This window comes from Neomonachus schauinslandi, chromosome 7, assembly GCF_002201575.2.
Source record: "Neomonachus schauinslandi chromosome 7, ASM220157v2, whole genome shotgun sequence".
NCBI lineage: Eukaryota > Metazoa > Chordata > Mammalia > Carnivora > Phocidae > Neomonachus > Neomonachus schauinslandi.
In genome coordinates this window covers 31,591,524-31,618,643 of record NC_058409.1, presented here as the reverse complement: position 1 = coordinate 31,618,643, position 27,120 = coordinate 31,591,524, and the positions used below count along the sequence as shown (strand labels likewise).

Below are 27,120 nucleotides of genomic sequence, written 5' to 3'. Positions count from 1 at the left end.
CTGAAAAATTCTTGCACGGATTCCCCAGCTCAGTAATCGATGTGTTATTATTATTTTAATTCTGTGAAGCCTTGACGATGAGGGAGGAGAGAGAGTTGAGCTCATTCACAGACCTAACATTCTGACCCCTAGAGTAGCTGGGAGGGGGTGGTATGAGTGTAATGGGAGACAGGCTGATCTGAATCCACTCCCCAGGGGCTGCCACTCCCGGGTGTTCCGCCTCCTTTGGGGGTGGGGGTGGGAGGGTCTGCATGATCTGGAAGGAGATTTTGTGGCTATTTGTTGCCTCGGGCCACAGCTGGGCTAATTTTCAGTAATCTTGGAGCGGAAGAGATAAATACAGTGGCATATTTTTAAAGCCACAGCTCTTGCTTTGTGCCCAAAATAACTCTACCATTTCTAGGTTAAGAGTATAAAGACATCATGTGCTGTGAACCCAGATTCAAAAACTGGAATGGCTGGTTTCAAATCTTCCAAGCTCTCCATAGTCAGCTACAAAAAAAAAAAAAAAAAAAAAAAAAAAATTCTTTCCATGACCCCCTAACCCAGCAGGGCTCAAACTACAAGGTTTTCTGTACCTTATTCCTGGTTGCTAGAGTCCGCCACAGTCCAAAGGGCAATTTCCCCTTATAGCCTTCTTCTTAAATTGCCCCCAGCCTCAGCAGGCTGTTAAAACCTAGAGGTAGCAGAAGGCTTAAAATGAAGGTTTGGGGGACACACACACGGATTGGAGTTGGAATCTCAGCTTTATCACTTATTTGTTGTGCAACCTTAAGCGAGTCACTTGGCCTCTCAGCCCGCATTCTTTCATATGTAAAATAGAGATAACAATATCCATCTAATGGGACCGTGCGCATTAAGAAGACACAATGGTCGTAAATCACACAGAACAATGCCTGGCATGCAGAAAACGAAATAGAGGATAGGTATTACTATAATGTAGCATTCCTCTGAGGAACCGGACTCCCCACAGACCTCTGCACCAACAATTTATTCTTAGATGCAGTACTTCCAGGAACTCTCTTTTCCAGAGGCCCTCTTCCCATCTGGCTCTGCCCCTCCCAGGGATCATTAAAGAAGTCTAGCTGTGAAGTTTTCCAATTTAGAACTGGTTGCTGGGTAGGGAGCCATTCTCCAGAGCCCTCGGAGGCTGGCGGGAAGGAGGCAGCTTGGACGCAGTGGACCACCCAACGGATGAGGCATCAAAAGCCTTGGGTTCAAATTGCAGCTCTACCATTCTGCTTTCCACTCTTTTCTACTACCCCAACTTGTGGTTTCTTTACCCGTAACATGGATACAGTAGCCACCTCCGAGAGGCACGGTTATGCAACTAAACATCTTTATTATGGACAATAAATAAGACATTGTGCTAGGAACTAGGGACAGGGATATGAATAATATTAGGACACTGAGCCCTGCTCTCAAAGAATTAAAGCGCAGAAAAAGGCAAATGAATAAATACAATATTGTTTTAAGTGAAAGGGGACTTCCACTGCCTCTACCGTGACCTCAGTCGGTACTTTCTGATTAAGTTCTTCCTTCCAGCTTATCTTTCCCAGTGGTCAAAGCGGCCGTGATGGAACTGTAACTGCCCCCTCAAGCATTAACTAAGGCCCTGACTCCAGTTAGACCCTGCGTGATTGACCCCAACACAGTGAGCCACCTGACCTTTATTGCCCAGCACATGTACCCACCGACCTTTGTCCCACTGGAGACGGCAGCATTTTGGAGACAGTCTTTGAGACACTAGTCTGTTGGCCTCCCGGAAATAAATTCTGGTTTCCCCACCCCTCGTCTCTCTGCCTTTGGATTTTGTCAGCAGCGAGTGACGAACCTGGTCTGTTTGGGACCCCCGGGGCCGGGTGCTCCTGTACCCTTGGGCCCCAGGTGATAAACGAATTTTTTTTTTAAGATTTCATTTTTAAGTAATCTCTACACCCAACATGGGGCTTGAACTCAACCCCGAGATAAGAGTTGCATGCTCTTTCAACTGGGCCAGCCAGGCACCCCTGAATGTTTTTTGCTTATTAAAAAAAAGTAGGTTTTCAAAAAGCAAAATAAGGAATAAACAAGGTAGAGAAACTTTGGCAAAGAGATGGCATTAAACTTTCTAGAGACAGTTAAGAGCACTAGCTCAGAAGTTAAAGAACCCTGTTTCAGATCTTGTCCCCACCACTTAACTAGACAGATACGTCGGGACCTTACTGAACCCTAGGTACCTCAATTTCCTAGCCATTAAAATGGGTATAATAATAGACTTATCTCGGGCGCCTGGGTGGCTCAGTTGGTTATGCGACTGCCTTCGGCTCAGGTCATGATCCTGGAGTCCCGGGATCGAGTCCCGCATCGGGCTCCCTGCTCGGCAGGGAGTCTGCTTCTCCCTCTGACCCTCCTCCCTGTCATGCTCTCTGTCTCTCATTCTCTCTCTCTCAAATAAATAAATAAAATCTTAAAAAAAAAAATAATAGACTTATCTCTGGGGGTGGTTATACAGAGTAAAGGGGATATTACATGTAAAGTACTTAGAACAGTGCCTGGCTTAAGTAAACAAAACAGCTTAAGTGCTCAATATGGGTAAGCTATTACCATTTTTATTCACAAGCAAATTATCTCATATTTCTGCTCCAGTATTCTCAAGCCTGAGGGCTAAGTCCCTTGCTGGTGGGATCATTAACTTAAGTGATATAGTGACATACAGTACTAACTAAGGGTGAAGGTCAGAGGGAAGTGTAAAACAAATGCAGTCCAATCCTAGATAGGAGCATGCCAAGTAACCCAGTAACCACACTTCTGTAGTGCATAAGATATATGTATAAGAATGTACATTGCTTTGTTTAAAAAACATGGATACCAATAAGAAACTGGATAAATAAATAATATAGGCATACAACACAGTATGTCCTTATTAAAAAAAAATGAGGTGGGTCTATACGGACTGACTCGAAAAGGTGCTTATTAAAAAACAGCTATATATTGGTATGTGTAACATCTCATTTTGCTTTTTGAAAACCTACTTTTTTTTAATAAGCAAAAAACATTCAGGGGCGCCTGGCTGGCTCAGTTGAATTATGTGATTAAAAATTATTTTGAGGGCGGGGCGCCTGGGTGGCTCAGTCGTTAAGCATCTGCCTTGGGCTCAGGTCATGGTCCCAGGGTCCTGGGATCGAGCCCTGCGTCGGGCTAACTGCTCAGCGAGAAGACTGCTTCTCCCTCTCCCACTCCCCCCGCTTGTGTTCCCTCTCTCGCTGTGTCTCTGTCAAATAAATAAATAAAATCTTAAAAAAAAAATTATTTTGAGGGTGCCCGGGTGGCTCAGTTGGTTAGGCAACTGCCTTCGGCTCAGGTCATGATCAAGTCCCGCATCAGGCTCCCTGCTGGGCAGGGCGTCTGCTTCTCCCTCTGATCCTGCCCCCCTCATGCTCGCACTCTCTCCCTCTCTCTCATTCTCTCTCTCAAATAAATAAATATAATGTTTAGAAAAATTATTTTGAAAAATATTTGGAAGAGCGAATCCTAGTGTAAACGATGGACTCTGGGTGATAGTGCATGTCCTCGTAGGTTCATCGAATGTAACAAATGCACACTGTGGTGCTGGATAGCAATAGTGGGGAATGCTGTGCGGGTGTGGGGATGGGGCCGGATGGGGACTCTCTGTACTTTCCACTCAATTTTTCTGTTGAACCTAAAACTGCTCTAAAAAATTGAGTCTGTTAACTTAAAAAAATATTTTGAGGACACACAAAATTGTTACCAGTGCTGCCTCACTGAAGGGAAGTGGGGTTGAGGGAAATGAATCTTTTCATGCAAATGATGCTGTATTTATTATATTCATATCAACAATATAATTACATGTTGTTTTATTATACAGTACTTTGAATTTTATATTTATAAAAAAGCTGGGGGAGGGGCGCCTGGGTGGCTCAGTCATTGAGCATCTGCCTTCGGCTCAGGTCGTGGTCCCCGAGTCCTGGGATTGAGCCCCACATCCGGCTCCCTGCTCAGTGGGGAGCCTGCTTCTCCCTCTGCTCCTCACTCCACTCTCATCCTCTCTCTCACTCTCTCTCTCTCAAATAAATAGATAAAATCTTTAAAAAAAAAAAAAAAAGCTGGGAGATACACACTAAACTATCGGTAGTGGTTATTTCCTGGGAGCATGACTAGAGATGGGAGGTAAGGTACTAGTCATTTTACTGTAGTTTTGTACAGATTTAATTTGTCACAATTTTTGGCCTTTTATAATTAAATGAGAGAGAGATTAAAAAGATGACTAGCCCAGCCTCTACTTAATCAGCTGCAAATTCAAAAACTGGCTCAAAAACTAGCTGAAACAAAACATCGATGCCCTAGACAGTCTGGACCCAGGACCCGCTACATAACTTGCAGGGCCCATAAAAAATTCCTAAGTACTCAAAGATGGCAACAACATACTATTAAACCGAAGAGGTCTTTCTAGGCCCAAGGCCCCATGAAGCAGCCCGGCTGGACCCAAGAGCCCCCTGCTGGGTCCCTCCTACGACAGGGACTCTTCCTACAGCTTTCACGCTGCCTGCCCCACCTGAAACTGGGAGGCACAGTCCTTTCACCCAACAATAAAACTGCTTCTAGGTGGGTCTGGTTGGGTTTTCAAACTTTTCATCTCTACCCTTCCCCCTCACTTGGTTGCAATCTGCGCTTCTTAAAATCTGGCAGCAATCCCAGGCCGTGTTGCTGTGTCACTTTTCAGCCTTGAGCAACCATTTCTAGCCAAGCAGTGATCTCCCTGCACGGAGGGTATAAAATGGAGGTGCCCTCAGAATGCTACAGGAGAAGGAGGGCAAGAGAAGGAGTACCATCTGGGAAAAACCCTCTCCACCATCACTACCCCCCGACCTTGCACTTCCTATCCCATTTCATTTAATTTAGCAAAACCATTTTGAATCCTGTTTACTGTGTGCCAGGCATTGTGCTAAGTGCCAGGAATATTAATTGAGTAAACATTTTTTGAATGTTTACCATGAGCTAAGGATAGCACTAAGCATTCTGCATGCACTGTTTCATTTAATCCTTACAGCAGCAAAAGGTCTTTCCTCTTTTACACACTAATAAATCTGAGGCACAATGACTGAGCAGTACAACAGGGACCTGAGGCACTCTGCAATGTTGTGCTGCCTCCCTTAAGAAGCAAACCAAGGCAAAATTTAAACAAACCTAGCCTCCCTCTCCACATTTTCTCAGACAAGATCAGATCAAGTCCACCAGCATTAGCTCAGAACATTTCCAAGGCCAGTCCTTTTTACAAAAATGCTGTCATCACCTCCCTTTTGGTTCCACATTTCTAGACAGTTTCCAATCCTACTAGAAATGAAAAAGAAATTTAGGATACAAAATCAATATACAGAAATCTGTTGCATTTCTGTACACTAATAATGAAGTAGCAGAAAGAGAAATTAAGAAAACAGTCCCATCCCTTTTACAATTGCACCAAAACAAAACAAAAAAACCTGCAAACCGCTAGGAATAAACTTAACCAAGGAGTCAAAAGACCTGTACTCTGAAAACTTTAAGACACTGATGAATGAAATCGAAGATGACACAAACAAATGGAAAGATATTCCATGCTCATGGATTGGGAGAACAAATATTTTTAAAATGTCCATACTACCCAAAGCCATCTACAGATTTAATGCAATCTCTATCAAAATACCAGCAGTATTCTGTTTTGTTTTGTTTTGTTTTTAAGGTTTTCTGTATTTATTTGATAGAGAGAGAGAGCACAAGCAGGGGGAGTGGCAGGCAGAGGAGAAGGAGAAGCAGGCTCCCTGCTGAGCAGGACCCTGAGATCATGACCTGAGCCAAAGGGAGATGCTTCACCGACAGAGTCACCCAGGTGCCCCTACCAAGCAGCATTCTTCACAGAACTAGAATAATCCTAAAATTTGGAACCACAAAGGACCCTGAATAGCCAAAGCAATCTTGAAAAAAAGAACAAAACTGGAGGCGCCATAATCACAGATTTCAAGATACACTACACAAAGATGTAGTAATTAAGACAGTATGGTATTGACACATAGACCAATGGAACACATAGATCAATGGAACAAAATAGAGAGCCCAGAAATAAACCCATGATTATATGGTCAATTAATCTTTGACAGAAGAGGTGAGACTGTGCAATGGAAAAAAGACCATCTCTTCAACAAATGGTATTGGGAAAACTGGACAGCTACATGCAAAAGAATGAAAATGGATCACTTGCTTACACCATACACAAAAATAAATTCAAAATGGATTAGGGACCTAAAGGTGAGAACTGAAACCATAAAAATCCTAGAAGAGAACACGGGCAGTAATTTCTCTGACATCAGCGATAGCAACATTTTTCTACATATGTCTCCTGAGGCAAGGAAAACAAAAGCAAAAATAAACTATTGGGACTACATCAAAATAAAAAGCTTCTGCATAGCAAAGGAAACAACCAGCAAAACTAAAAGGCAACCTACTGTATGGGAGAAGATATCTGCAAATGATAGCCAATAAAGGGTTAGTATCCAAAATATATAAAGAATTTATACAACTCAACACCCAAAACCCAAATAATCCAATTAAAAAATGGGCAGAAGACATGGACAGACATTTCTCCAAAGAAGACATTCAGATGGCTAACAGACACATGAAAAGATGCTCAACATCACTCATCATCAGGGAAATGCAAGTCCAAACGACAATGAGATATCACTTTACACCTGTCAGAATGGCTAATATCAAGAACACAAGAAATAACAAGTGTTGGCAAGGATGTGGAGAAAAAGGAAGCCTCATGCACTGTTGGTGGGAACGAAAACTGGTGTGGCCACTGTGGAAAACAGTATGGAGATTCCTCAAAAAATTAAAAATAGAATTACCATTTGATCCAGTAATTCTACTCCTAGGTATTTACCCAAATACAAAAACACTAATTCAAAAAGATATAGGTACCCCTATGTTTATTGCAGCATTATTTACAGTAGCCAAATTATGGAAGCAACTGAGTGTCCATCACCAGATGAATGGATAAAGAAGACATAAAAATTTTTTTTAAAAAGATGTGGTATATGGGGTGCCTGGCTGGCTCAGTTGGTTGAGGGTCTGCCTTTGGTTCAGGTCATGATCCCAGGGTCCTGGGATGGAGCCCCGAGTTGGGCTCCCTACTCAGCAGGGGTCTGCTTCTCCCTCTGCCTCTCCACCCCCTGGCTTGTGCTCTCTCTCTCTCTTGCTCAAATAAAAAAGAATAAAATCTTAAAAAAAAAAAAAAGAAATGGTATATATGTACAATGGAATATTACTCCGCTATAAAAAAGAATGTCATCTTGCCATTTGCAACATGGATGGATCTAGAGGGTAATAATGCTAAGTGAAATAAGTCAGAGAAAGACAAATACCATATGCTTTCACTCCATATGTGGAATTTAAGAAACAGAAAAAAGAAAAAGAGACAAAATAACAGACTCAATTATAGAGAACAAACTGATGGTTACCAGAGGGAAGGTAGGTTGGGGGATGGGAGAACTAGGTGATGGGGTATTAAGAGTATAATTATCATGATGCTAAATAATGTGTAGAATTGCTGAATCACTATATTATACACCTGACACTAATATAACACTGTATGTTAACTATACTGGAATTTAAAGTTTCCAGTCCTTGGTTTAGGTGGGGAAAAACACTAAGTTGATAGTTCATGAGCTTGTCCTGACATATTATAGGATGATTTCTGAAGATTCAGCAGAGGTAAAGGGGCTCAGTAGAGCTTCTTTTCTTAAAAAACCAACCAACCAACCAACCAACCAACCTTCTGGTGGCTCTCCACTGTCAACAGATGAAACTTCAAGATGTTTAGCAGGATTTTGAAGGCCCTACAAAATCTAATTCTTGTCTACCTTCCTTTTTTTTTTTTTAAAGATTTTATTTATTTATTTGAGAGAGAGAGAATGAGAGAGAGCAAGCACATGAGAGGGGGGAGGGTCAGAGGGAGAAGCAGACTCCCTGCCGAGCAGGGAGCCCGATGCAGGACTCGATCCTGGGACTCCAGAATCATGACCTGAGCCGAAGGCAGTCGCTTAACCAACTGAGCCACCCAGGCGCCCTCTTGTCTACCTTTCTGATCTCATTTCCCAACAGTCCTTTATCCCTTCCACCCACCAAGTGTACTCATTCTATTCACCTAGATTATGCATTTCTGATTTTTGTTGTTTTGTTATTGTTGTGTTGTTTTGGGGTTTTTTTTTTGATTGGTTGGTTGGTTTGTTTTCTAGAGAGAGAAAGAGCGCATGCATGCAGACTCTGACATAGGGCTTGATCTCATGACCCTGAGATCATGACCTGAGCTGAAATCAAGAGTCAGATGCCAAACCGACTGAGCCACCCTGATTTTGGTGGGTTTTTTTTTACAGGTATTGTTCACTTTGTCCAGAACTCTCTCTCTTCCATTCCATATCCTACATACCATCCTTCACTACCCAGTATTAAATGTCATAGTCTCTGAGATGGTCCCCTAAATCCCCAATCCCATCTTCTGGGTTTCCACAACATCCAGCATTCATGGTTGCTGAAAGAGGGTTTAGGACCCATGAAAACAATTCTGGGAGCCCTCTCAGGAAAGGTGGACCAGCTTATCACATTTCATGTAGTTTGTACTGATTACAATATAGGTAGACTCTGGGTCCCATTCTGGACTGACAGGCCCTGGTGGTTTGTCCCAGCTTCCTTCCTCCTCATTGGCCCTGCCTGTGCATGGCACTATCATGGTCCTTACCACATGATACTCTAATATTTCTACCTTATTTCCTTACATTTCTATCTTCCCCCACTAAAGTATGAGGACAGGACTGTGTTACTAGATAGGCTAACTTTAAATAGGTGCTTAATGTTTGTTTAATGACTGTACAGAGTGTTCTAACCAAATTCTGTATCAAAGCCAAGCCAAGGAAAGTACTGTTGGATAGGATACTCTAATACTTCACACGTGTGTGTGTGTGTGAGAGAGAGAGAGAGACAGACAGACAGAATGAATGAATGAATAGGGAATTTAAAAGAGAATGCTGGTGGTGGTGAATGGTGGAGTTCTAGGAACCTGCCTGTGAGGTGGGTTTTGTGAGGAGGATCTTTCTAGTGCTCCTCAAATTACAACCATTTAAAGGGTTAGTATCCTAAATGCAGGGTTGCAACCTTGAGTGAGAGAAGACAAAGAAGTAATTTAGATCTCTAAATCCTTAGATTTACAGAGAGCTCATTCTTACTAAAGAAATTTTCCCAAAGCAACTATTAGAATCAATTTATACTTGGTCCAACAGTGGGAAACTGACATGGTACTGATGACTGAAACACAACCCCACTCACTGCAGGCTGCACGGACAACAGCTGGATTAACATCTTGGTGATGCAATCCCCTGTAGAGGGGATGCTGGCCTCCAAGGAGGTTCTTTCATGGGTCTCATGCCTAATCATTGTCAGAGGCATGGGGAGTGATCTGGTCTCCAGTCAGAGCTGCTGAGGATGCTGAGAGGCTCTAGGCTTTGGAGCTATCCAGTTTGTTTGGATCTCAAGGAGGTAGCTAGTATGAGAATAGGTCTTTTATGCAAAACGCTCCTAAAAAACACACAAACAAATCCTGTGTCCTGTGTATCCACAGACCTAACCCCTGTCCCTGAGACAGGACGTCACACTCAGGAAAAGCATGTGAATACTGGCTGAAGTATCTCCTCCTCCGAACTGCCCATAACCCCCAACACACACATGCACACCAATCAGGCTCTGTACTTTCTTCTTCAGGGAAGTCCTGAATACATGTTTCAATCTGTTTTCACCCAGACACAGATGCTAGATGCATACACAGGGCAGGCGATATGCACTGTCCCTATCTCCTGGCCTCACCCCAGGGACAGTGACTTTTCCACTGGCTACCATGCCCTTTAACTGACTCCTTCCAGATCAGGCTGTGGGTGATCCGAAGAGTTCCTGTCCTCTCCTGTCTGGTCTCTAACTCTTGGGAAAATACTCTCAGGCCTGGGGCAGAACAATATCTCTAAGCCTTTAACATAACAATGTACCATCTTCCTCCTGTCTCCCCATTTTCACCTCTGCCCATAGAAAAGAGACACCCAGCAACCAATACTTTCATCCTTAGGCAAGGGCTAGGAAGGGGGCTCTCACCTTTAGCTCCATTTCCATACTTACTCTTCCCAGGAAGAAAAAGTTATCTGTCCAGCTGGGGAGATTACCATAAATCATATTTCAAATGGATCATGCTTTTTTGATTGGGGAAAGTTAGCACTAACAGTCACTGTTTTTTCATAATATACCTCTCCTCTGACTCTTTTCCACTCTCTGCTCTAGCTCTGTTTGGTAATCAAACCAGGACAGTTTCCCCTCCTCACCAAGGGAGTGGTCTGCCATTCTTGATTTTCCTCCCTTGTATTTGGGAGGTAGAGGCCCTGCCATATTCTCCAGACCATCTTTACCAATAATAAATCTGATTCTGAACTTTGATTCCTTAGTTGGCTCCTTGTATCTATTCTTAATTAGTTAAGACTTAGAGGGAAAGAAAGGTGATTAATTAGTCTCCAGCAAAGTTCTGACAATTAATAATAGCCTTCAAAGCTGTGTAAAGTCTGGTCCACACTGGACTCTCTTTACACCTCTTCATGGTCCTAATATGCACTTTATTTTACTTTCACCTCTACTGAAGTTTACAACACACAGATGCACACAGCCACGTCTGCCTGAACATGAAAGACCCTGTGGTAGGCAGATAATGGTTCCCCAAAGACGCCAATATCCTAATTTCTGAAACCTGCGAATGTTATGTTACATGACAAAAGGGACTTTGCAGATGTGACTTAACTGAGGATGTTGAGACAGATTATCCTGGATTATCCAAGTAGGCCCAATGTAATCACCAGGGTCCTTATAAGGGGAAGAGGGAGGCAGGAAAATCACAGTCAGAGAGAGATTTGCAGATGCTATCCTGTTGGCTTGGAAGATGAAGAATCCAGGAGTCCAGAAATGCAGGCAGCCTCTAAAAGCTGGAAAAGACAAGGAAAGAGACCCTCCCCTAGAACCTCTAGAAGGAATGGAACCCTGCTGACATCTTGATTTTAGTGCAGGGAAACCCGTTTTGGACTTCTGATTTCCAGAACTATGAGATAATAAAGTTGTATTGGTTTAAGCCACCTAGTTTACGGTAATTTGGTACAGCAGCCCCGGGAAACTAATACAGATTTTGGTACCTGGAGGTGGGGGTCCTGCTATTAGAAATAACTAAAAATGTTGATGTGGCTTTGGAATTGGGCAATGGTCAGAGATTGAAAGAATTCTAAGAAGCATGAGATCAATTGCCTAACTTACTTTGAACAGACTCTTAGTAGAAAAGTAGCTACTAAGACTCTGCTAGAGAGGACTCAGAAAGACATGAGAAATGTTAGAGAAAACATACCATCATCTTAAGGAATACCTAAATGATCACGAACAGACTGTTAGTAGAAACAGGACATTAAAGAGCCTGTCAGTGACAGCTCTAAGGCAAATGAGAAACAGGTTATTGGAAACTGAAGGAAAGTGGATACTTGTTATATAGTAACAGGAATCCACCTTGATTTTAGCCCAATAAAACTTCTGACCTCCAGGGGCACCTGGGTGGCTCAGTCGGTTAAGCGGCTGACTTCTGCTCAGGTCATGATCCTGGGGTCCTGGGATCAAGCCCCACGTCCGGCTCCCTGCTCAGTGGAGAGCCTACTTTTTCCTCTCCCTCTGCCTGCCACTCTGCCTACTTGTGCTCTCTCTCTATCTCTCTGTCAGATAAATAAATAAAATCTTTAAAAAGAAAGAAAAAACTTCTGACCTCCAGAACTGTACAATAGTAAATTTGCATTGCTTTAAGCCATGAAGTTTGTGGTAACTTGTTATAATAGTAATGAGAAACTAATACAGACCCCACAATCAGCCTGGAACTCAGACAATGAATAGTCCTCTCCAAGTTACCAAAATATTCCCTTCATCTGGCATGTAGGACAAAGTATCAGTAGTGTGTTAGTTAAGAGCACAGCGTTCACCAGCAGGCAGACATGGGTCCAAATATTGCCTTTGTCATTGTATTCATTAATGAGTCATCAGATATTAAGCATCACTGTGTGCTAGACACCTTGCTCGACATTGGGAATAAAACAGTGAGCAAAAAACACTAAACGTGTAGATGTATGGAAGTCACTTAATTCCTGTGAGTCTCAATTTCCTTATCTAAAACATGGGAATAACAATGTGTTTCTCTCCTGTTTAAGTATGCAATGCATATAAAGTGTTATCATAGTTTTAATACACAGTAATTCATTAAGTCTTCCTTTCTCTTGTTCTAAAAGACTGTTTTACAACAACGGGGCAACAGCACAGGATTTAAAGACTCTGAAACTTCAACAACAAAGACCCTCTCATCAACATACATACTTCCTTGCTAATAGGTATGTGTATCCCATGGCTCATCATCAAACACAAAGCCAATATCATAGGCTCAAAGGTGTCCACCTCAGGGCTGTCTACGTACCTGGTGATACTCTTTTGCCCCCAAAACTCTCTGACATGCAATTTGGTGTGCATGATGTAATGTAAATCATCCATTCACACAGGCTGAGGCTTTTAGCCTTGCTACAAACTTTTGGGTAATCCTAGATGATTATGGGAACAGAGATGTGACACATGTGTTTTGGGTGAGACAGCACCTATAGGGCAGAATCAAAAAACATAAAAGAGAAGACTTGGGAAGTGTCACCTCACTATTCAGCCTGGCACATGATGCTGACACGGGATTGGTCCAATGTCGGAAGTAAGCACAAACTGGCAGACTTTCTTGGACTGTCAGCAACAAACTTGTTTGTTCAGACTTTCTTCATTTTTTAAGTTTGTTTGGGTTGTTTTACATTCACTGGCAGCTGTAATCTAGAGGCCCAGGTACACTGTTTGGGATTCAGCAGTCAAGAGCCACAACTCTAGTAACAATAAGCTTCTCATCATCCCTGTTTTCTTGCAGATACAAATTTAGTTCCTAAAAATTGCCTTTTTATACCCTAACCTTCTAGAGTTACACTTGTGAGTCTGACTTCTATAAAGCTCTCAATTTCTGTTTCCATACTGATACAAACATCCTTTTAAAAAATTTATTAAGTTTTAATTTTAATTCCAGTATAGTTAACACACGGTGTTATACTAGTTTCAGGTGTGCCCCTTTCCCCCTTTATTTCTTTTGGTATTGCCATCCTCAGGACTGTCTTCTCCCATCCTTCACCTAGCCCACTCCCCTGGAGATAGACCATTCCAGGCAGGGCTACTGCTGAGGAAACTCTTAGTCTCATTGAGATAAGAGTGGAATGGCATTGATCTCTGCTTCCTCTCCTTTCTTTTTTTTTAAAGATTTTATTTATTTATTTGAGAGAGAGTGAGCAAGAGAGACAGCATGAGCAGGGGCAGAGGGGGAGGGAGAAGCAGACACACTGCTGAGCAGGGAGCCCAGTGTGGGGCTCAATCCCCAGGACCTTGGGATCATGGCCTGAGCCGAAGGCAGACGCTTAACGGAATGAGCCACCCAGGTACCCTCCCTCTCCTTTTTTGACTGGGGGTAACAAGCTCTAAGTGTAGAGACAGAAGACGCTCCTCTCCAGTCCACATGCTCAAGTCCAGGTCTCCCGGCAATGAACTCTCTTATGGCCCTTTCCTAGGGGCCCTTAGGCTCTAGCCAGTGCTTGACCTAAATATGTTTCTCCAAATTAGGCAATGACCTTTTCAACTCAAAGTTGACTGCTTCTGTGAAAATGAACATTTCAAGTTCTTTTGGAATCTGGGCTGAGTTTCTCTGAAAATATTTGTAATTAAAGACCCTTGTTGGGGCGCCTGGGTGGCTCAGTTGGTTAAGCGACTGCCTTCGGCTCAGGTCATGATCCTGGAGTCCCAGGATCGAGTCCCGCATCGGGCTCCCTGCTCGGCAGGGAGTCTGCTTCTCCCTCTGACCCTCCCCCCTCTCATGTGCTCTCTCTCTCTCATTCTCTCTCTCAAATAAATAAATAAAGTCTTTTAAAAAAAAAAAGACCCTTGCTATTGCTGGGGACAGGCTTTCATTTCTATTTTACTAGAATTAGTGAGGCTTCAGGAAATGCTTGCTAGAGCTGCAAGCTTAAAGTAATTACAAGCCATTACCTCTCTTCTGCCCTCAACCCAGGTTATAAGTAGGTACTTTTTGTCTAAGCACCTCTCAGGAAGGAGCTCTGAGCCCACCAATTCCAAACAATCCAAGCCATCTTTCCTCCAGAATGAAGTACAGACTCTCACTTCTACTTTGCCACAGGGCTCTCAGGCTACACAGGTAACCTGTCATCTTTGAGCCAAGTCACGTGGCAGACTTGGTAACCGCTGCCCTTCCTTGATCCTCTGAGACACTAGAATCTTCCCGGTAGAAACCTGAATTTCCCTTTTGATAAGGGGTTTAAAAATTTAGCTACAAACTATGGTGTACAGATAAAACTAGGAGAGAAGGTAATTTGGAAAATCTATTGTCCCATGCAATACTCCTAAACAAAAGAAGGATAAAAGTGTATTATTTTCCTAAGACATTATTCAAAAGTTGTTTCTCATGATGAAGTTTTCAGGGGCCAGACTGTATACTCCAGTGACACATTAAATGGATCAATGATAACCTAAGGAACTATAATGAATATCCATTTCCTGACCCTGCATTAGCTGCTTCTCTGCATCTGTGGGATTTGAAGGAAACTGGAGGCTAAGGGAACAGTTCTTGCTACTCTTCTCTCCTCACTACACCCTCTAAAATGTATGCCCAGGAGCATACACTAGAGTGCAGATGGGACTTGATTTTCAGGAAGCATATGAGCTCTGTTTTGGGCCACTTTTAAAGAAAAAATTTATTTATTTTGTATCATGTTTCCAACCCTGACTATATTCTGCCCAGAGCTAACCAATCCTGGAGAAAATGGTGTAGAAAAAAAATAAGAGCGGTGGAGGAAAAGAATTATCTCAGAATCAGTTTATTAAACAAAAATGTTTAGGGATGCCTGGGTGGCGCATTTGGTTAAGTGTCTGCCTTGGGCTCGGGTCATGATCTCAGGGTCCTGGGATGGAGCCCTGCATCGGGCTCTCTGCTCAGCAGGGAGTCTGCTTCTCCCTCTCCCTCTGTGCTTGTGCTCTCTCTCTCGTTCTCTCTCTCTCAAATAAATAAAATAAAATAATAAATGGAAATGTTAATTTGGTGAAAACCAGAAAGTTTTCATTCTAATTTTTTATTTACATGACCATTAAAAATAGACAGTGCAGGGTGTTCTTCTAAAGGAGGAGGCAAATGTGAATGAATAAAGCCAGCAAAGACTTAAGTTTCATTGCTTCTCCTAGGTAGAGGATTCTAATTCCCTTTTCCCACCCTGTCTTGCTCCCTCCCTCCCTCCAGGCCAGGTCAGAACACAAAACACAAGGTACACAGAGAACTCCAGCAGACATGATGAGACCCAAAGCCCCAAAAAGTAAAAGTGCACCTTACAAGGACTCACATTCCTCAGCTAGAGACCTCTCAACCAGGCTGGCACTCTGGCCCCGAGATGCAGGTGGGAGCGGAGGACGCCAATGCCAATGCGCGAGCTGCCTCACACACACAGATCACTGATCTCATTTTTTTTCCTAATAAGTATCTGTACACACCTCCCAGGTCTGTGATTGCCATGACAACAGCCGAAGTTGAGGGTGAGCAGGTTAGTGGAACAGCAGGCTTTCTAAATTCTCAAACAAGGCCTGAGGCTGCACTCACTCAAGAAGTGGAAAAATTCGTGTTGGCAGTGCTCCTATATGGATTCCAAAAAAACTCAAGGGTCATGGCTTCTTTCTGAGAAGAATCAGAGATGGAGTCTACGTGAAGCCCCTTCTTGGAAAGTTGATTTTGTCAGAGGTAGGAATCCCTAAAACAAATAAAAGCATGAATTCCCCGCCCCCATAAAACTAGGGCACATAAACTGTGTCCATCATCCACAGAATAAAGACATATGGCAAACCAGGGCAAAAACAATCCCTCAGGGACATAAAAAAACAGGCGCGTTAAGAAAAATCTCTAGAACAGAGCTTTCCCACAGAGACTACTCAGAACAAATCAGACCTAAATTCTCAATGTGAAAGACAGACTCATACCTTGAAAAATCCCCAGAAATAGCTACCATCTACCAATCGTTATTCTCTAGGTTCTGTAACATGCGTGTATTATCTCATTTAATTCTTGTTACAACCTTACTAAGTGGACACTACTACTATCTTACAGAGAAACTAGGAATCAGAAAAGTTACATAAGGGACTTTGAACTGTACAGTGACAGAGATAGAATTCAAAGGAGGGTTACTTGACCTGGAGCCTGAACTCTTAGTGATTCTTTCTCTGATACAGGAAAGGGTTCCTGCTTCCTGCAAGAATCATGAGTCGATGCCTTCCTCGCACGACTTCTGGGCCTCCAAAGATATCGCACAACCTCAGGAATATTTACTCTTCATTCTACACCAGTTCTTAAATTTGGGGTACATTGGGATAACACGGAGGGCCTGTTAAAACACAGATTTCTGGGCCCCACTCTGAGAATTTCTGACTCAGTAGGAATTAGGGCAGCTGCTCCAAGTACTATACTTTGCGAACCACTGTCTGGTCACTCTAAACTAAGGTCCCCTCCGCCTCCCTGCCTGCGTCATCTGGCCTGCCTAATTAATCTTCCATTTCCTAGGCCCCCAGCCCCTGGGGTCTTCCCTGACTAGCTACGGCGGCGTTATCTTCGGCAGCGCGGTGTGTTTTGGAATTCCCCGAGCTCTTCTGAAAATAGTATCTCCCACTCCAAAAATAATCTGTTGCCTTAGGTAATGAAAAGTAGAAAAGGAGACCCCTGGAAGAACCAGTAGGGAATAGCAAAGCAGCCTGGTGCACTGAAGCCTGACTGGCTCTCTCAAAGGCAGGAGCAGTCTTCTTATAACCTCTCAGGCTTCCCTCTAGGAACTGATCACAAGAGGGCACTCATTAAAACCTCTTCAGAACATTCACATTGAGAAAGTGAGAGTTGCAAATGTGAATGACTGGCCCTTTAAAGCACCGCCCCCAACACATCCCTCCCTCTGAAGAAGAAGCTGTAACTGGATGCCGCGCTCTCCCTCCTCAGCCCATTTTCTTTCTCTGCTCGGTCTCATGGGAAGCTGCTCAAGAAGAAGCCCTTCGTCCAGGTCTGCTCACACAGAGGCGAGGCTGGAGAAGGGGGCCAGTAATCAGGATTAACCGATTTGATGCCTGACTTGTTTTTCCTGCCAGGAACATCACCTGGTGATGTCCCCATTGATCCTTTCAGAGGGTGACATCTTATCCTAGGTTTTTGTGGACTGTGAAGAGAAATGAACAGTTTAGTGACAAAGCAAAAGAATGCATCAGTGGAGGAAAAACAACCGCAAGGAAGACATGTGAATGAGGACTGGTGCATAGCTGGGCCCTCTCTCTTCATGCCCGCTGGCTACAGCTCTTTTAGGAGTGAGAAGGTAGTGATTCATTGGGGGGGGGGGGGGGTGTCTCAGACACAAGTGTAAGGAGACTCAGGCAACAGGAGGAAGCCTTCTGGAAGCAACTGCACCTTCATCGTGAGGGAGCAACAGCATCAATGAAAGGCAGACTCTTCTTGGGACTGGAAACAACCAGGTTTCTTGAAGCATTTTCCTTTTCTTTGGGCAGAACTAATGAAGCCTCCTCATTCCATCCCCAGAAGGACAGCTGGGGTTGGGGGGTAGGGAGAGTGCCTGGACTGTGCAGATGTCACGATGATCCAGACAACCTTAGAGGGTGTGTCTCTGGGTCCAGAAATGAGAATTACTGAATTCTGGCCACCAGGTCATCAGCCAAGGCCACATCATAGATTGCACAAAACTATTCCAGAAAAAAAAAGAGTGAGAAAATTAGGCATTTATTAATATTATATGTCAAACACTATATTCAACTTTCTTTCTTCTTTAGTAATCATGGCAACTCACTAAGATGGGTGTTATCATTATACCCAGTTTATAGTTGGGGTAATTAGGAAAACATGAATTTAAGCAATGTGCTTATTCAGCTGACTCCAAATCATAACCTTAATCCTTATGCCATATTCCCTAATGACAGCGCAGAACATATTTTGAGTCCTAAAACCTGAAAGTGTCAAAAGGACAGAGCAGAAGGCAGAGGGGCATCCTTTGAACTCTATGTCACCGGTGAGGAGGTGTGCTGAAAAGTATGGTTAGATCACCCATGGGCTACTTGCAAGACGGAAGCTCTGTCCAGCCCAGTCCATGAGGACTGTGACTCATGAGGCAGGAACCAGGCACAGTCCTGGACAGAAGGGATTAGACAAGAGGGGTTGGGACAATAGAGGAGGGGAGCAGTGGAGACTCCTTCCTTATCTTCTGTCAAGAAGATGGGTTCCTAACATTCTTTCAAATCTGAAGCAAAGAGACCTGGGCCAGATGCAGATGAAATAATCAGCGGACAGTTGCTATTGCCCATTTGCCTAGGAATGTACACCCACCAGCATCATCAAGGAAAGGGAGAATGTATTCAGACTTAGTTCCTGGCTCTGTGAGAATAGGAAAGCCCTGAAACGAAGGCAGGTGAGCAGGACATGGGTGTAAGCTGCTTAGCTCTTACCATTCCAGATGCCTCCCAGCCTGCAATACTTGGCAGCCCAACGCCCCTTCCTCCTCCATCATTTCTTCGCTCCATCACTGGCAGCGGGGCTGCAGATTTGTCAATGGACTATTTTACGTCCCTCTCCTTGCCATCTGGCAATATTACCCTCTAATGAATTGCTTTAACTTGTGCATTTGTTCGGTTTTTTTTTTTTTTGACAAATGTGACTTTTAGTTGAATCATGCAACATTCATAAATAGCAAATGCTGGCTGATTAGAATCAACGAAAGCCCTTAGTGTTGCCAGCAAAAATGGGCCCTTAGCTGCACATGTTATTCGGATAGCCCAATCATTTGAAAGGCACCTGATTATTTTTGGAAAGAATGTTTCACACGCACACTTATGTCATCTGTAATGTATGTATTTGAATTTGGATGGGTTCTTGCAAGCTAGCCATGCTAGGAATATAAGTGCTACATACACTTGGATTTGGAGCTAGACACACTTGGGTTTGAATCCTACCTCTGCCACTTACAGACTACATCAACGTGGGTATATTTCTTACCCTCTCTGTGTCTCCACTTTCTCATATGTGTAATAGACATAATAAATCCCTTGCAAGGTTGTCATGGGGGATAAATGAGATCACATATTTAATGTGCTCGGCACAATGTCCGGGTAGATTATGGCTCAATAATCAGGAACTATTATTATCATCATGATGTTCTATTAATAGAGGATTATGATAGACACCATTTACAGTCTCTGAAATCTTCCTTTATGAAAACTGCCACAGGGATGGGCCTACATAGCCATATTTTTATTATATGACATTGCTTTAGTGATTAGGCAAGAGTAAGGAAACTAAGGAAATACGAGTTTAAGGAATTTTTCTATGCTCTCCCAGCCACTGGGTTCTTGATCCAATTCGGCAGATTCTATTTCCTGAAAGTATGGATTAGGAATCAGTCCCCATTGGTCCTCTAAACTAAGAAACTGTGAGATGGTCACATGTGTAAATATACATGTCAAGGCAGTAAAAGTCAGTCTGCAGATTGATGTAGATATGCAGAAAGAAGCAGGTCTGACTTTGACCTGAAGTCAAAGAGAGTGGTGCCTCTCATAAAGTTTTCATAAAAAGTTTTCATAACTTTCCACTTCCACGAGAAACTCCATTGCATCTATGTATCTATCTCTAGATCTATGTATCTCCCTTTTGCTTACCACTTTGAATGGGTTTCCATTGTCTTCAACCAAAAGATCTTTGCTAACAGTGTCATCTCTGTGCGTGAGGCCACCAGATCTTCTCTGTGTGGCTCAGATAGCCTAAGCATGTGAAAGATGCCTGGTTATTTTACAAAAGAACTTTACACAAACACACACACACACACACTCTCTCTCTCTCTCTCTCCTGTTTTCAATTCTTGAAGGACATTAAGTTGAAAATCAAAATAATCATGTATGTATGTAAGGAAAAGAAGAAAGACTAAAAAGAGAACCATTAACATTCCTGGTCTTAAAAAAAAGCAGGTCATCTGATTGCCTTCTAGAACCCAGCAAGAAGAGAGAGACTTTGCGTCTTTACCTGGTGTCGCGCTGGATACTGTTGGCCACTGCTGATCAGGCCCTCCTGGACCAGCCCGTAGGATGCCAGCCTCCTCTAGGTGCACAGAGCTGAGTAAACACACAGACCCAAATAATGGTTAGACCACAGACGACTTTCCAGATCTCCTTCCACCTGAGAAAGTGCATGCATCTCTGAAGGCAGGGCTGCAGCTAACACACTCTACTCCTACTTGAACCGAAGGAATTACTGCTGAGCAGTCACCTCACACAAACTGCAAAAGCACTGCTGACTTACTGCTTGCCATACTATTCAGGCAATAAACATGTTTTATCTTTATGGCAGTTTTGCTTGTCATTAATGCCACGTGGTGTTCAGTAAATCTAACAGGAAGCCCATCAGAGGGCTAACGCCATTTTAACATCTTAATGCTGAAGCAGGTGAGGTGAGCTTGTTCTCAGAAGCCCCAGGCCTCTCTTGCTGATTCTCTTGTTTCTGGGTCCTCTACAGCAAAGACGAAAACACATGAAAATTATTTGCTGACAACTGTAGCATCACTCCAATTTAGTTACCCAATTACTTCTTAACCTTATTTTCTGTTTTATTCTTTCTGTATCTTTTACTTACAGACAACCCACCCTCCATTTCCTGGAACCTGAGGAAGCCTATCGCCACCACTCACAGATCCCAGTTCAGAAGAGATTAATTCGGCATGAACTATTGCAGGGAGTGAGACACGAACTGGGACACCCTTAGAGGCAAGCAGAGATAGAACATAAACCGTTCAGGGATGGAGCAAACATCATATTCATTTATGTATGTCTAATGCTCGCGTATAGGAGACCCTCCTCTATTTGTGGGATGGATGAAGGAAGGAAGGAACAGATGGGACTCTTAAGAGTAAACATCATCCGGGACGCCTGGGTGGCTCAGTCGGTGGAGCGTCTGCCTTCGGCTCAGGTCATGGTCCCGGGGTCCTGGGATCGAGTCCCGCATGGGGCTCCCCGCTGAGTGGGGAGCCTGCGTCTCCCTCTCCCTCTGGCCCTCCCCCTGCTTGTGCTCTCCCTCTCTCTGTCAAATAAATAAATAAAATCTTAAAAAAAAAAAAAAAGTAAACATCGTCCAAGAAAATCCTCATCAGGATTAGAGGATTCTTTTCAAAAAGACATTGGTTCATCTTGCAAATTAAGTTATAAAACTTAACTTTATACTACTATCTGAAGGGTTATATGAGGCAGCAGAGCAGACAATCTTGAACTATTGTGGGGGAAGCCCATCTATCAATTGAATACTCTTTCACTCTTGACTCCGAATAACATATCTAATCAAAATTCACTCATTAAGCTCTGCCCTGCTGCGATTCTTCCCTTCACCTACATCCTAGAATCTTCTTTTTTTTCAAATATTAACATCCTTCATGTGTTCCTGGATTCTACCAGCAAATTCTACGGGTTCAATCAGATTCATTCTGGAGATGTAACTACCCTGGAACCAGCTCAACTCAAAGCAGAATTTTCAAAGAAATAGTTGCATGATGTCTGAGGCTGGAACGGCCAAGAAGCCAAGCACATGTGTAAAAAGAGAAGAGTATTCTGTACGTTTACATCTCTAATATATGTTCAGTGTACTCTACTGTGAGGAATAAGTTACATTTAGCTTCAATTTTTATTTCATTCCTTATCCTACTTGTATCTCATGGTATCTTAGTTGAAATCTGAATAGGAGCACACTTGGCTTTTTTTTTTTTTCCCTTTGGAAATGGAATAAGGAAGTGATATGTTTTAGCATTTTGTTTCAAATGTAGTTTTTTTTTTTTTTTTTTTTTTAAAGATTTTCTTTATTTATTTGACAGAGAGAGGCACAGCGAGAGAGGGAACACAAGCAGGGGGAGTGGGAGAGGGAGAAGCAGGCTCCCCGCAGAGCAGGGAGCCCGATGCGGGGCTCGATCCCAGGACCCTGGAACCATGACCTGAGCCGAAGGCAGACGCTTAACGACTGAGCCACGCAGGCACCCCTCAAATGTAGTTTTAAAGGCACATCTCATGGCTTTGATACTTCTCAAGTAAAACACTAGTTCGACTAGGACAGAAAAGGCTGGTATTATAAACCATGCTTTTTCCTGATGTATGGTTTGCAACAATAGCTCAGATATAGGCAAAAGCATAAGCTGGTCACTAACAAAGAGAAAGAACCCTCCTGACACCTAATATTCCAGCAACTGCACAAGTGTTTCTGGGCTAAAATTATGACCCAGGTTCCAATGTGACATCTCACTATGCCAACTACGGATCTTCGGGCCTTCACTGATTGCTTCTTGTTCAGAAATAGCACCCATTATAATGATTTCTGCTCGACTTGCAATGTAATGCTTGAGAATATGTTAATTTATTTTACTTTAATGCATTTCTAAGTGGACTCAAAACTAATTTTTCATTAACTTAACACATTTTGTAACATTTTGTAAGCTCTCTTTAGAAACTGATGTAGGTTTGGTAAAGATCTACTGAAGTGTTGCCCAGACATTTTGAGGGGCTTAAGTTTAGAGTTTATTTCTTCCTTAAAACTAAATCCTTTTGCTGGTAGTGATCATTAGTTTCTTGGTTTCCAAAGATACTCAAAAATAAAGAATCTTTTATTTGGCCCTATGGCACTAAATCAGCTCTGGGAATAATGGTAGTTAATCAATTACTGTCAAAGAGACAAAGTAGAGACAGCAAAATTATATTTAATCTGAGTCTTAGAGTAATGCTATTACTCTAGGTTCATTTAAAATAAGATAGATTTGGTCTCCAGATATTCAATAAAGGCCTTTCACATGGCTCATCCTCTACTGACAGCAACGAGAGAGTAACAAGATGGAAAAGATAAGGAGATTCTAATATGGATGAACATGAACAACATGTTGCCAATTATTGTGGTTAATGGATAAAAGAGTCGATGTGTGACAGAAAACCAAGGTAGACAACACATACCTATATTCAGATCTAAAAGCATCGGTATTAATTATAATTTCTAAGGGAGGGACAGAAAGTATAGCTGGGGAAGGGATAAGGGGAGTTGTAATTATTTCCTTATAGAACTTTCGATCAGAGAAAGTACACAGCAGCCTGTCTCTGTAATTTTACAGGGAACTCTCATTTGCCAGCCCCTGATAAGCATTTGGCACTATTTCCAATGTTCCAAGGAATAGACATGGAGTCAAAAGGAACTACATTCCCCTGGCAAAGTATCTGAAGCCTCTCAGTTTGACAGCAGTTTCTGGCCTCTAGACACACCATGTGTCTGAGCCATACAAAGTTAAAGTTCTTCTGATTGAAAAGAGGAAGGAACTACATACCTGTGCATTCCTGCTCGGAGGGAGGCAGAGTAACGCCAGTCAGGGTTGGGCTGTCGCGGCTGCAAAATCACAAAGGGAGGTTTTGTTAATAAGGCAAAGCGGTGATCTCCCCATGACTGATTAGCTGTTTCTAGAATATTTCCGTGTATCTGAAAAAAGTTTTGAAGGAGCCATTTTATGTGCAACTCTAAGATGATATCCATATATATAGCACTTCAGGAGAAAATTAGCTCATCGGGGTCCTTCCACAGACTCAATATCACGGAAAAACCAGATTTAATGATGCTGTAAGGACCAGCTGTGGCTTCGCCATGCTCAAAACAGGTCTATGTTCCTAAAGCAGCACTAGGGGGAGGGCAGTCTATTTTGAGACCGGGAAAGCGTTCATTGTTTTTGCCTTCAAATGCTTCACACTAAAGGAACGTCTCCCATTTGGTATTCTAGCTGTAAGGGTGTACAAACTACACAAGTTCTGCTGGTCTGGCCGGACTGCAGAGGACTGCAATCTGCTGCTGGCTTTGCAGAGTGCAGCATCTTCAACCCAGGATGGATGTGCCCCGTCCGCACACCAGCGACTGAGAATTGCCTCTTCTGCCGCTTGAAGGGGAATCCCCAGGAAGGAAAACAAACCGCGACAGGAGTTTGACCTTGTTTTGCTACATAATCCTTTTCATAAAATCCTACTCGCTCCCTGCTTTTCTGAGTGTTTTGCCTCTTCCCTCAATTACTGTTCGCTCGGCTCTGATTGCTTAACAGGGAGTTGCTGAAACCCAAGAAGAACCTGGCTCAGTCTGCACCACCTGCGTACCAGCACCACCTCTGTCCACAGACTGGCAATTCCAAGTGGAGGGGACAGAAAAGGAAAATATAGGCCCCCAAAGACTGCTGGAGGAGTTATGGGCTGCTTAGAAGCTACTCAGGCATTCCTGGGGACAAAATGAACCACCATCATAAATACATTTTTATTTATTAGCAAAAATTTTGTTATAAAAGAATCCTATGAGGGGCGCCTGGGTGGCTCAGTCAGTTAAGTGTCTGCCTTTGGCTCAGGTCATGATCCCGGGGTCCTGGGATCGAGTCCTGTATCAGGCTCCCTGCTCAGTGGGGAGTCTGCTTCTCCCTCTGCCCCTCCCCGTTTGTGCATGTGTGCTCTCTTTCTCTCTCAAAAATAAATATATAAAATCTTTACCAAAAAACCCACCTGTGATAGATGTTCCTCTCAACGTGTTTTCATGGGCAGAGATTAAAGTGGTCCTGCCACTAAATACTGAAGTCTATTTGAGTGGAAAGATGAAGAGATGGAGGTTGTATTCTATAAATTGCTCTGGATTATAATGATCATATTTGGTAGACACAAAGCCATAGTAATACCAATAAACTACTTCAAAATGTCAGCAATTCTTGTTCTTATCCTTTTTATTGTTTATTCAAAGGATGCAGAGTATTTCCTAACCACGCTTTTTCACAACACCTAGGAAAGAAGTGATCAGCGTCTCAACTTGCAGACAGACTTCGAGGTGGTTGGATGGTATTCAGAGAGTTAGCCGAAGTCAAGGCCCAGAAAAAGCTACAACTCTTGGATACTTGACCTCAAATGTCCCCATACGCTAACTGCCCTTTCTGGTCCCTTCCACTCTGCTGGCAAGATATGAACATGCAAGCTGCTTCATCCTCGGTGGTTAAGTTCATAGCATGGTATGGATGCTCCATATAAAGTAGCATAAAACTCTACACATGAGATGAAAGGGTTCGCATTTTCCACCAGTGGTGTTGCAGGGAACAAAAGAGAAACTATTTGCAAATCATTCTGTAAAGCTGGAAACATGGCTGAACTATTTCCTATCAATCCAATCATCACCATCTCTCCCCTTACCATCAGCAGCACTCGTGTCAACCGTAGGAACCTTCCTTTAATAAAGACTTGGACATCGGTTAGGCAAATGTGGCCAATTTCTGTGATTGGCTAACATTCGTGATGAAGACTGCTGCGACTTCATCGTTGGAATGAAAGCACCCACCTCATTTTGCGGAAAGGCACAGTTCTAGCAGGACTGACCAAGGAACTCAGTTCCCTACACAACCTCACTTCCTCAATGACAATTTGTCATGCTGCTATTTTCTGTAACAGTCCATCAGCAACAAGGCGCTTCTCAGATTCATTTATCAGAACTGTAGTTAGGACATGTCTTAGGGTAGTAAGATTGGGCAGGGAGAAGAAAGGAAGAATATACAGTGTTTTAAGTCTCCACACAGTATTGGGCAATAGGATAAGCACTTTAAACATATTGGTGCATTTATCCTAACACTTCTTTTATTTTTATTTTTTAATTTTTATTTATTTTTTAAAGATTTTATTTATTTATTTGACAGAGAGAGACACAGTGAGAGAGGGAACAGAAGCAGGGGGAGCGGGAGAGGGAGAAGCAGGCTTCCCGTCGAGCAGGGAGCCCTATGTGGGGCTCAATCCCAGGACCCTGGGATCATGACCTGAGCCGAAGACAGAAGCAAAACGACTGAGCCACCCAGGTGCCCCATATCCTAACACTTCTTTTCTTTTCTTTTTTTTTTTTTTTTAAAGATTTTATTTATTTATTTGAGACAGAATGAGAGAGAGAGAGAGAGCACATGAGGGGGGAGGGTCAGAGGGAGAAGCAGACTCCCCGCCGAGCAGGGAGCCTGATGCGGGACTCGATCCCAGGACTCCAGGATCATGACCTGAGCCGAAAGCAGTCGTTTAACCAACTGAGCCACCCAGGCGCCCCTAACACTTCTTTTCGACCATAAATTCTATAAAAGGCATATCTGTTTTGTCCAGAAAACATATGAATATCCTCAGATACTCATAATACATAGCTATGTCCTCAGAGCTTTGCAGGGTTCAGGTATTTGGTACCTTTTAAAAATGTTTCTTTCTTTTTTTTTTTTTTTAAGATTTTATTTATTTATTTGACAGAGAGACAGCGAGACAGGGAACACAAGGAGGGGGAGTGGGAAAGGGAGAAGCAGGCTTCCCGCCGAGCAGGGAGCCCGATGCGGGGCCCGATCCCAGGACCCTGGGATCATGACCCGAGCCGAAGGCAGACGCTCAACAACTGAGCCACCCAGGCGCCCCAAAAATGTTTCTGAACAAATGAACTATCATGCAAGGGTAATATTAATGTACTTAAATTTATAGAAATAAGAAATCTGAGCTTTGGAAAGATTAAATCATTTGCCTGATTGGTGGGTTTGGCTGATAGTTATATTTAGGTCTCCCTAACACAAAAGTTTGTGCATTTTTTAAAAAAAGATTTATTTATTTATTTGAGACAGAGAACGTGAGCCAGGCTGGGGCGGGGGGCGAGGGGGGGCAGCGGGCGGCGCGTGACAGGTGCAAAGGGAGAAGGAGAAATTTTCGCAGACTCTGCACTGAGCACAGAGCCCGATGTAGGGTTTGATCCCAGGACCCTGAGATCATGACCTGAGCCGAAACCAACAGTCAGCCGCTTAACCTGAATGAGCCACCCAGGTGCCCCACAAAAGTTTGTGTTTTAAACTAATTTACATG

The 27,120-nt window shown here is 43.1% G+C and overlaps 1 protein-coding gene across 1 annotated transcript in view; it reads right to left on the bottom strand.

Moving 5' to 3' along the window:
• The window catches only part of LOC110591032 (protocadherin alpha-C2), a 46,393-nt gene that overhangs the window by 10,306 nt on the left and 8,967 nt on the right, over positions 1 to 27,120 (bottom strand). Inside the window, exons 2-3 of the mRNA XM_021701926.1 lie at positions 23,574 to 23,632; positions 20,258 to 20,346 (exon numbers count right to left, since the gene is read on the bottom strand). Coding sequence (XP_021557601.1) covers positions 20,258 to 20,346; positions 23,574 to 23,632 — 148 coding nt within the window. The remainder of the gene's footprint in view (positions 1 to 20,257; positions 20,347 to 23,573; positions 23,633 to 27,120) is intronic.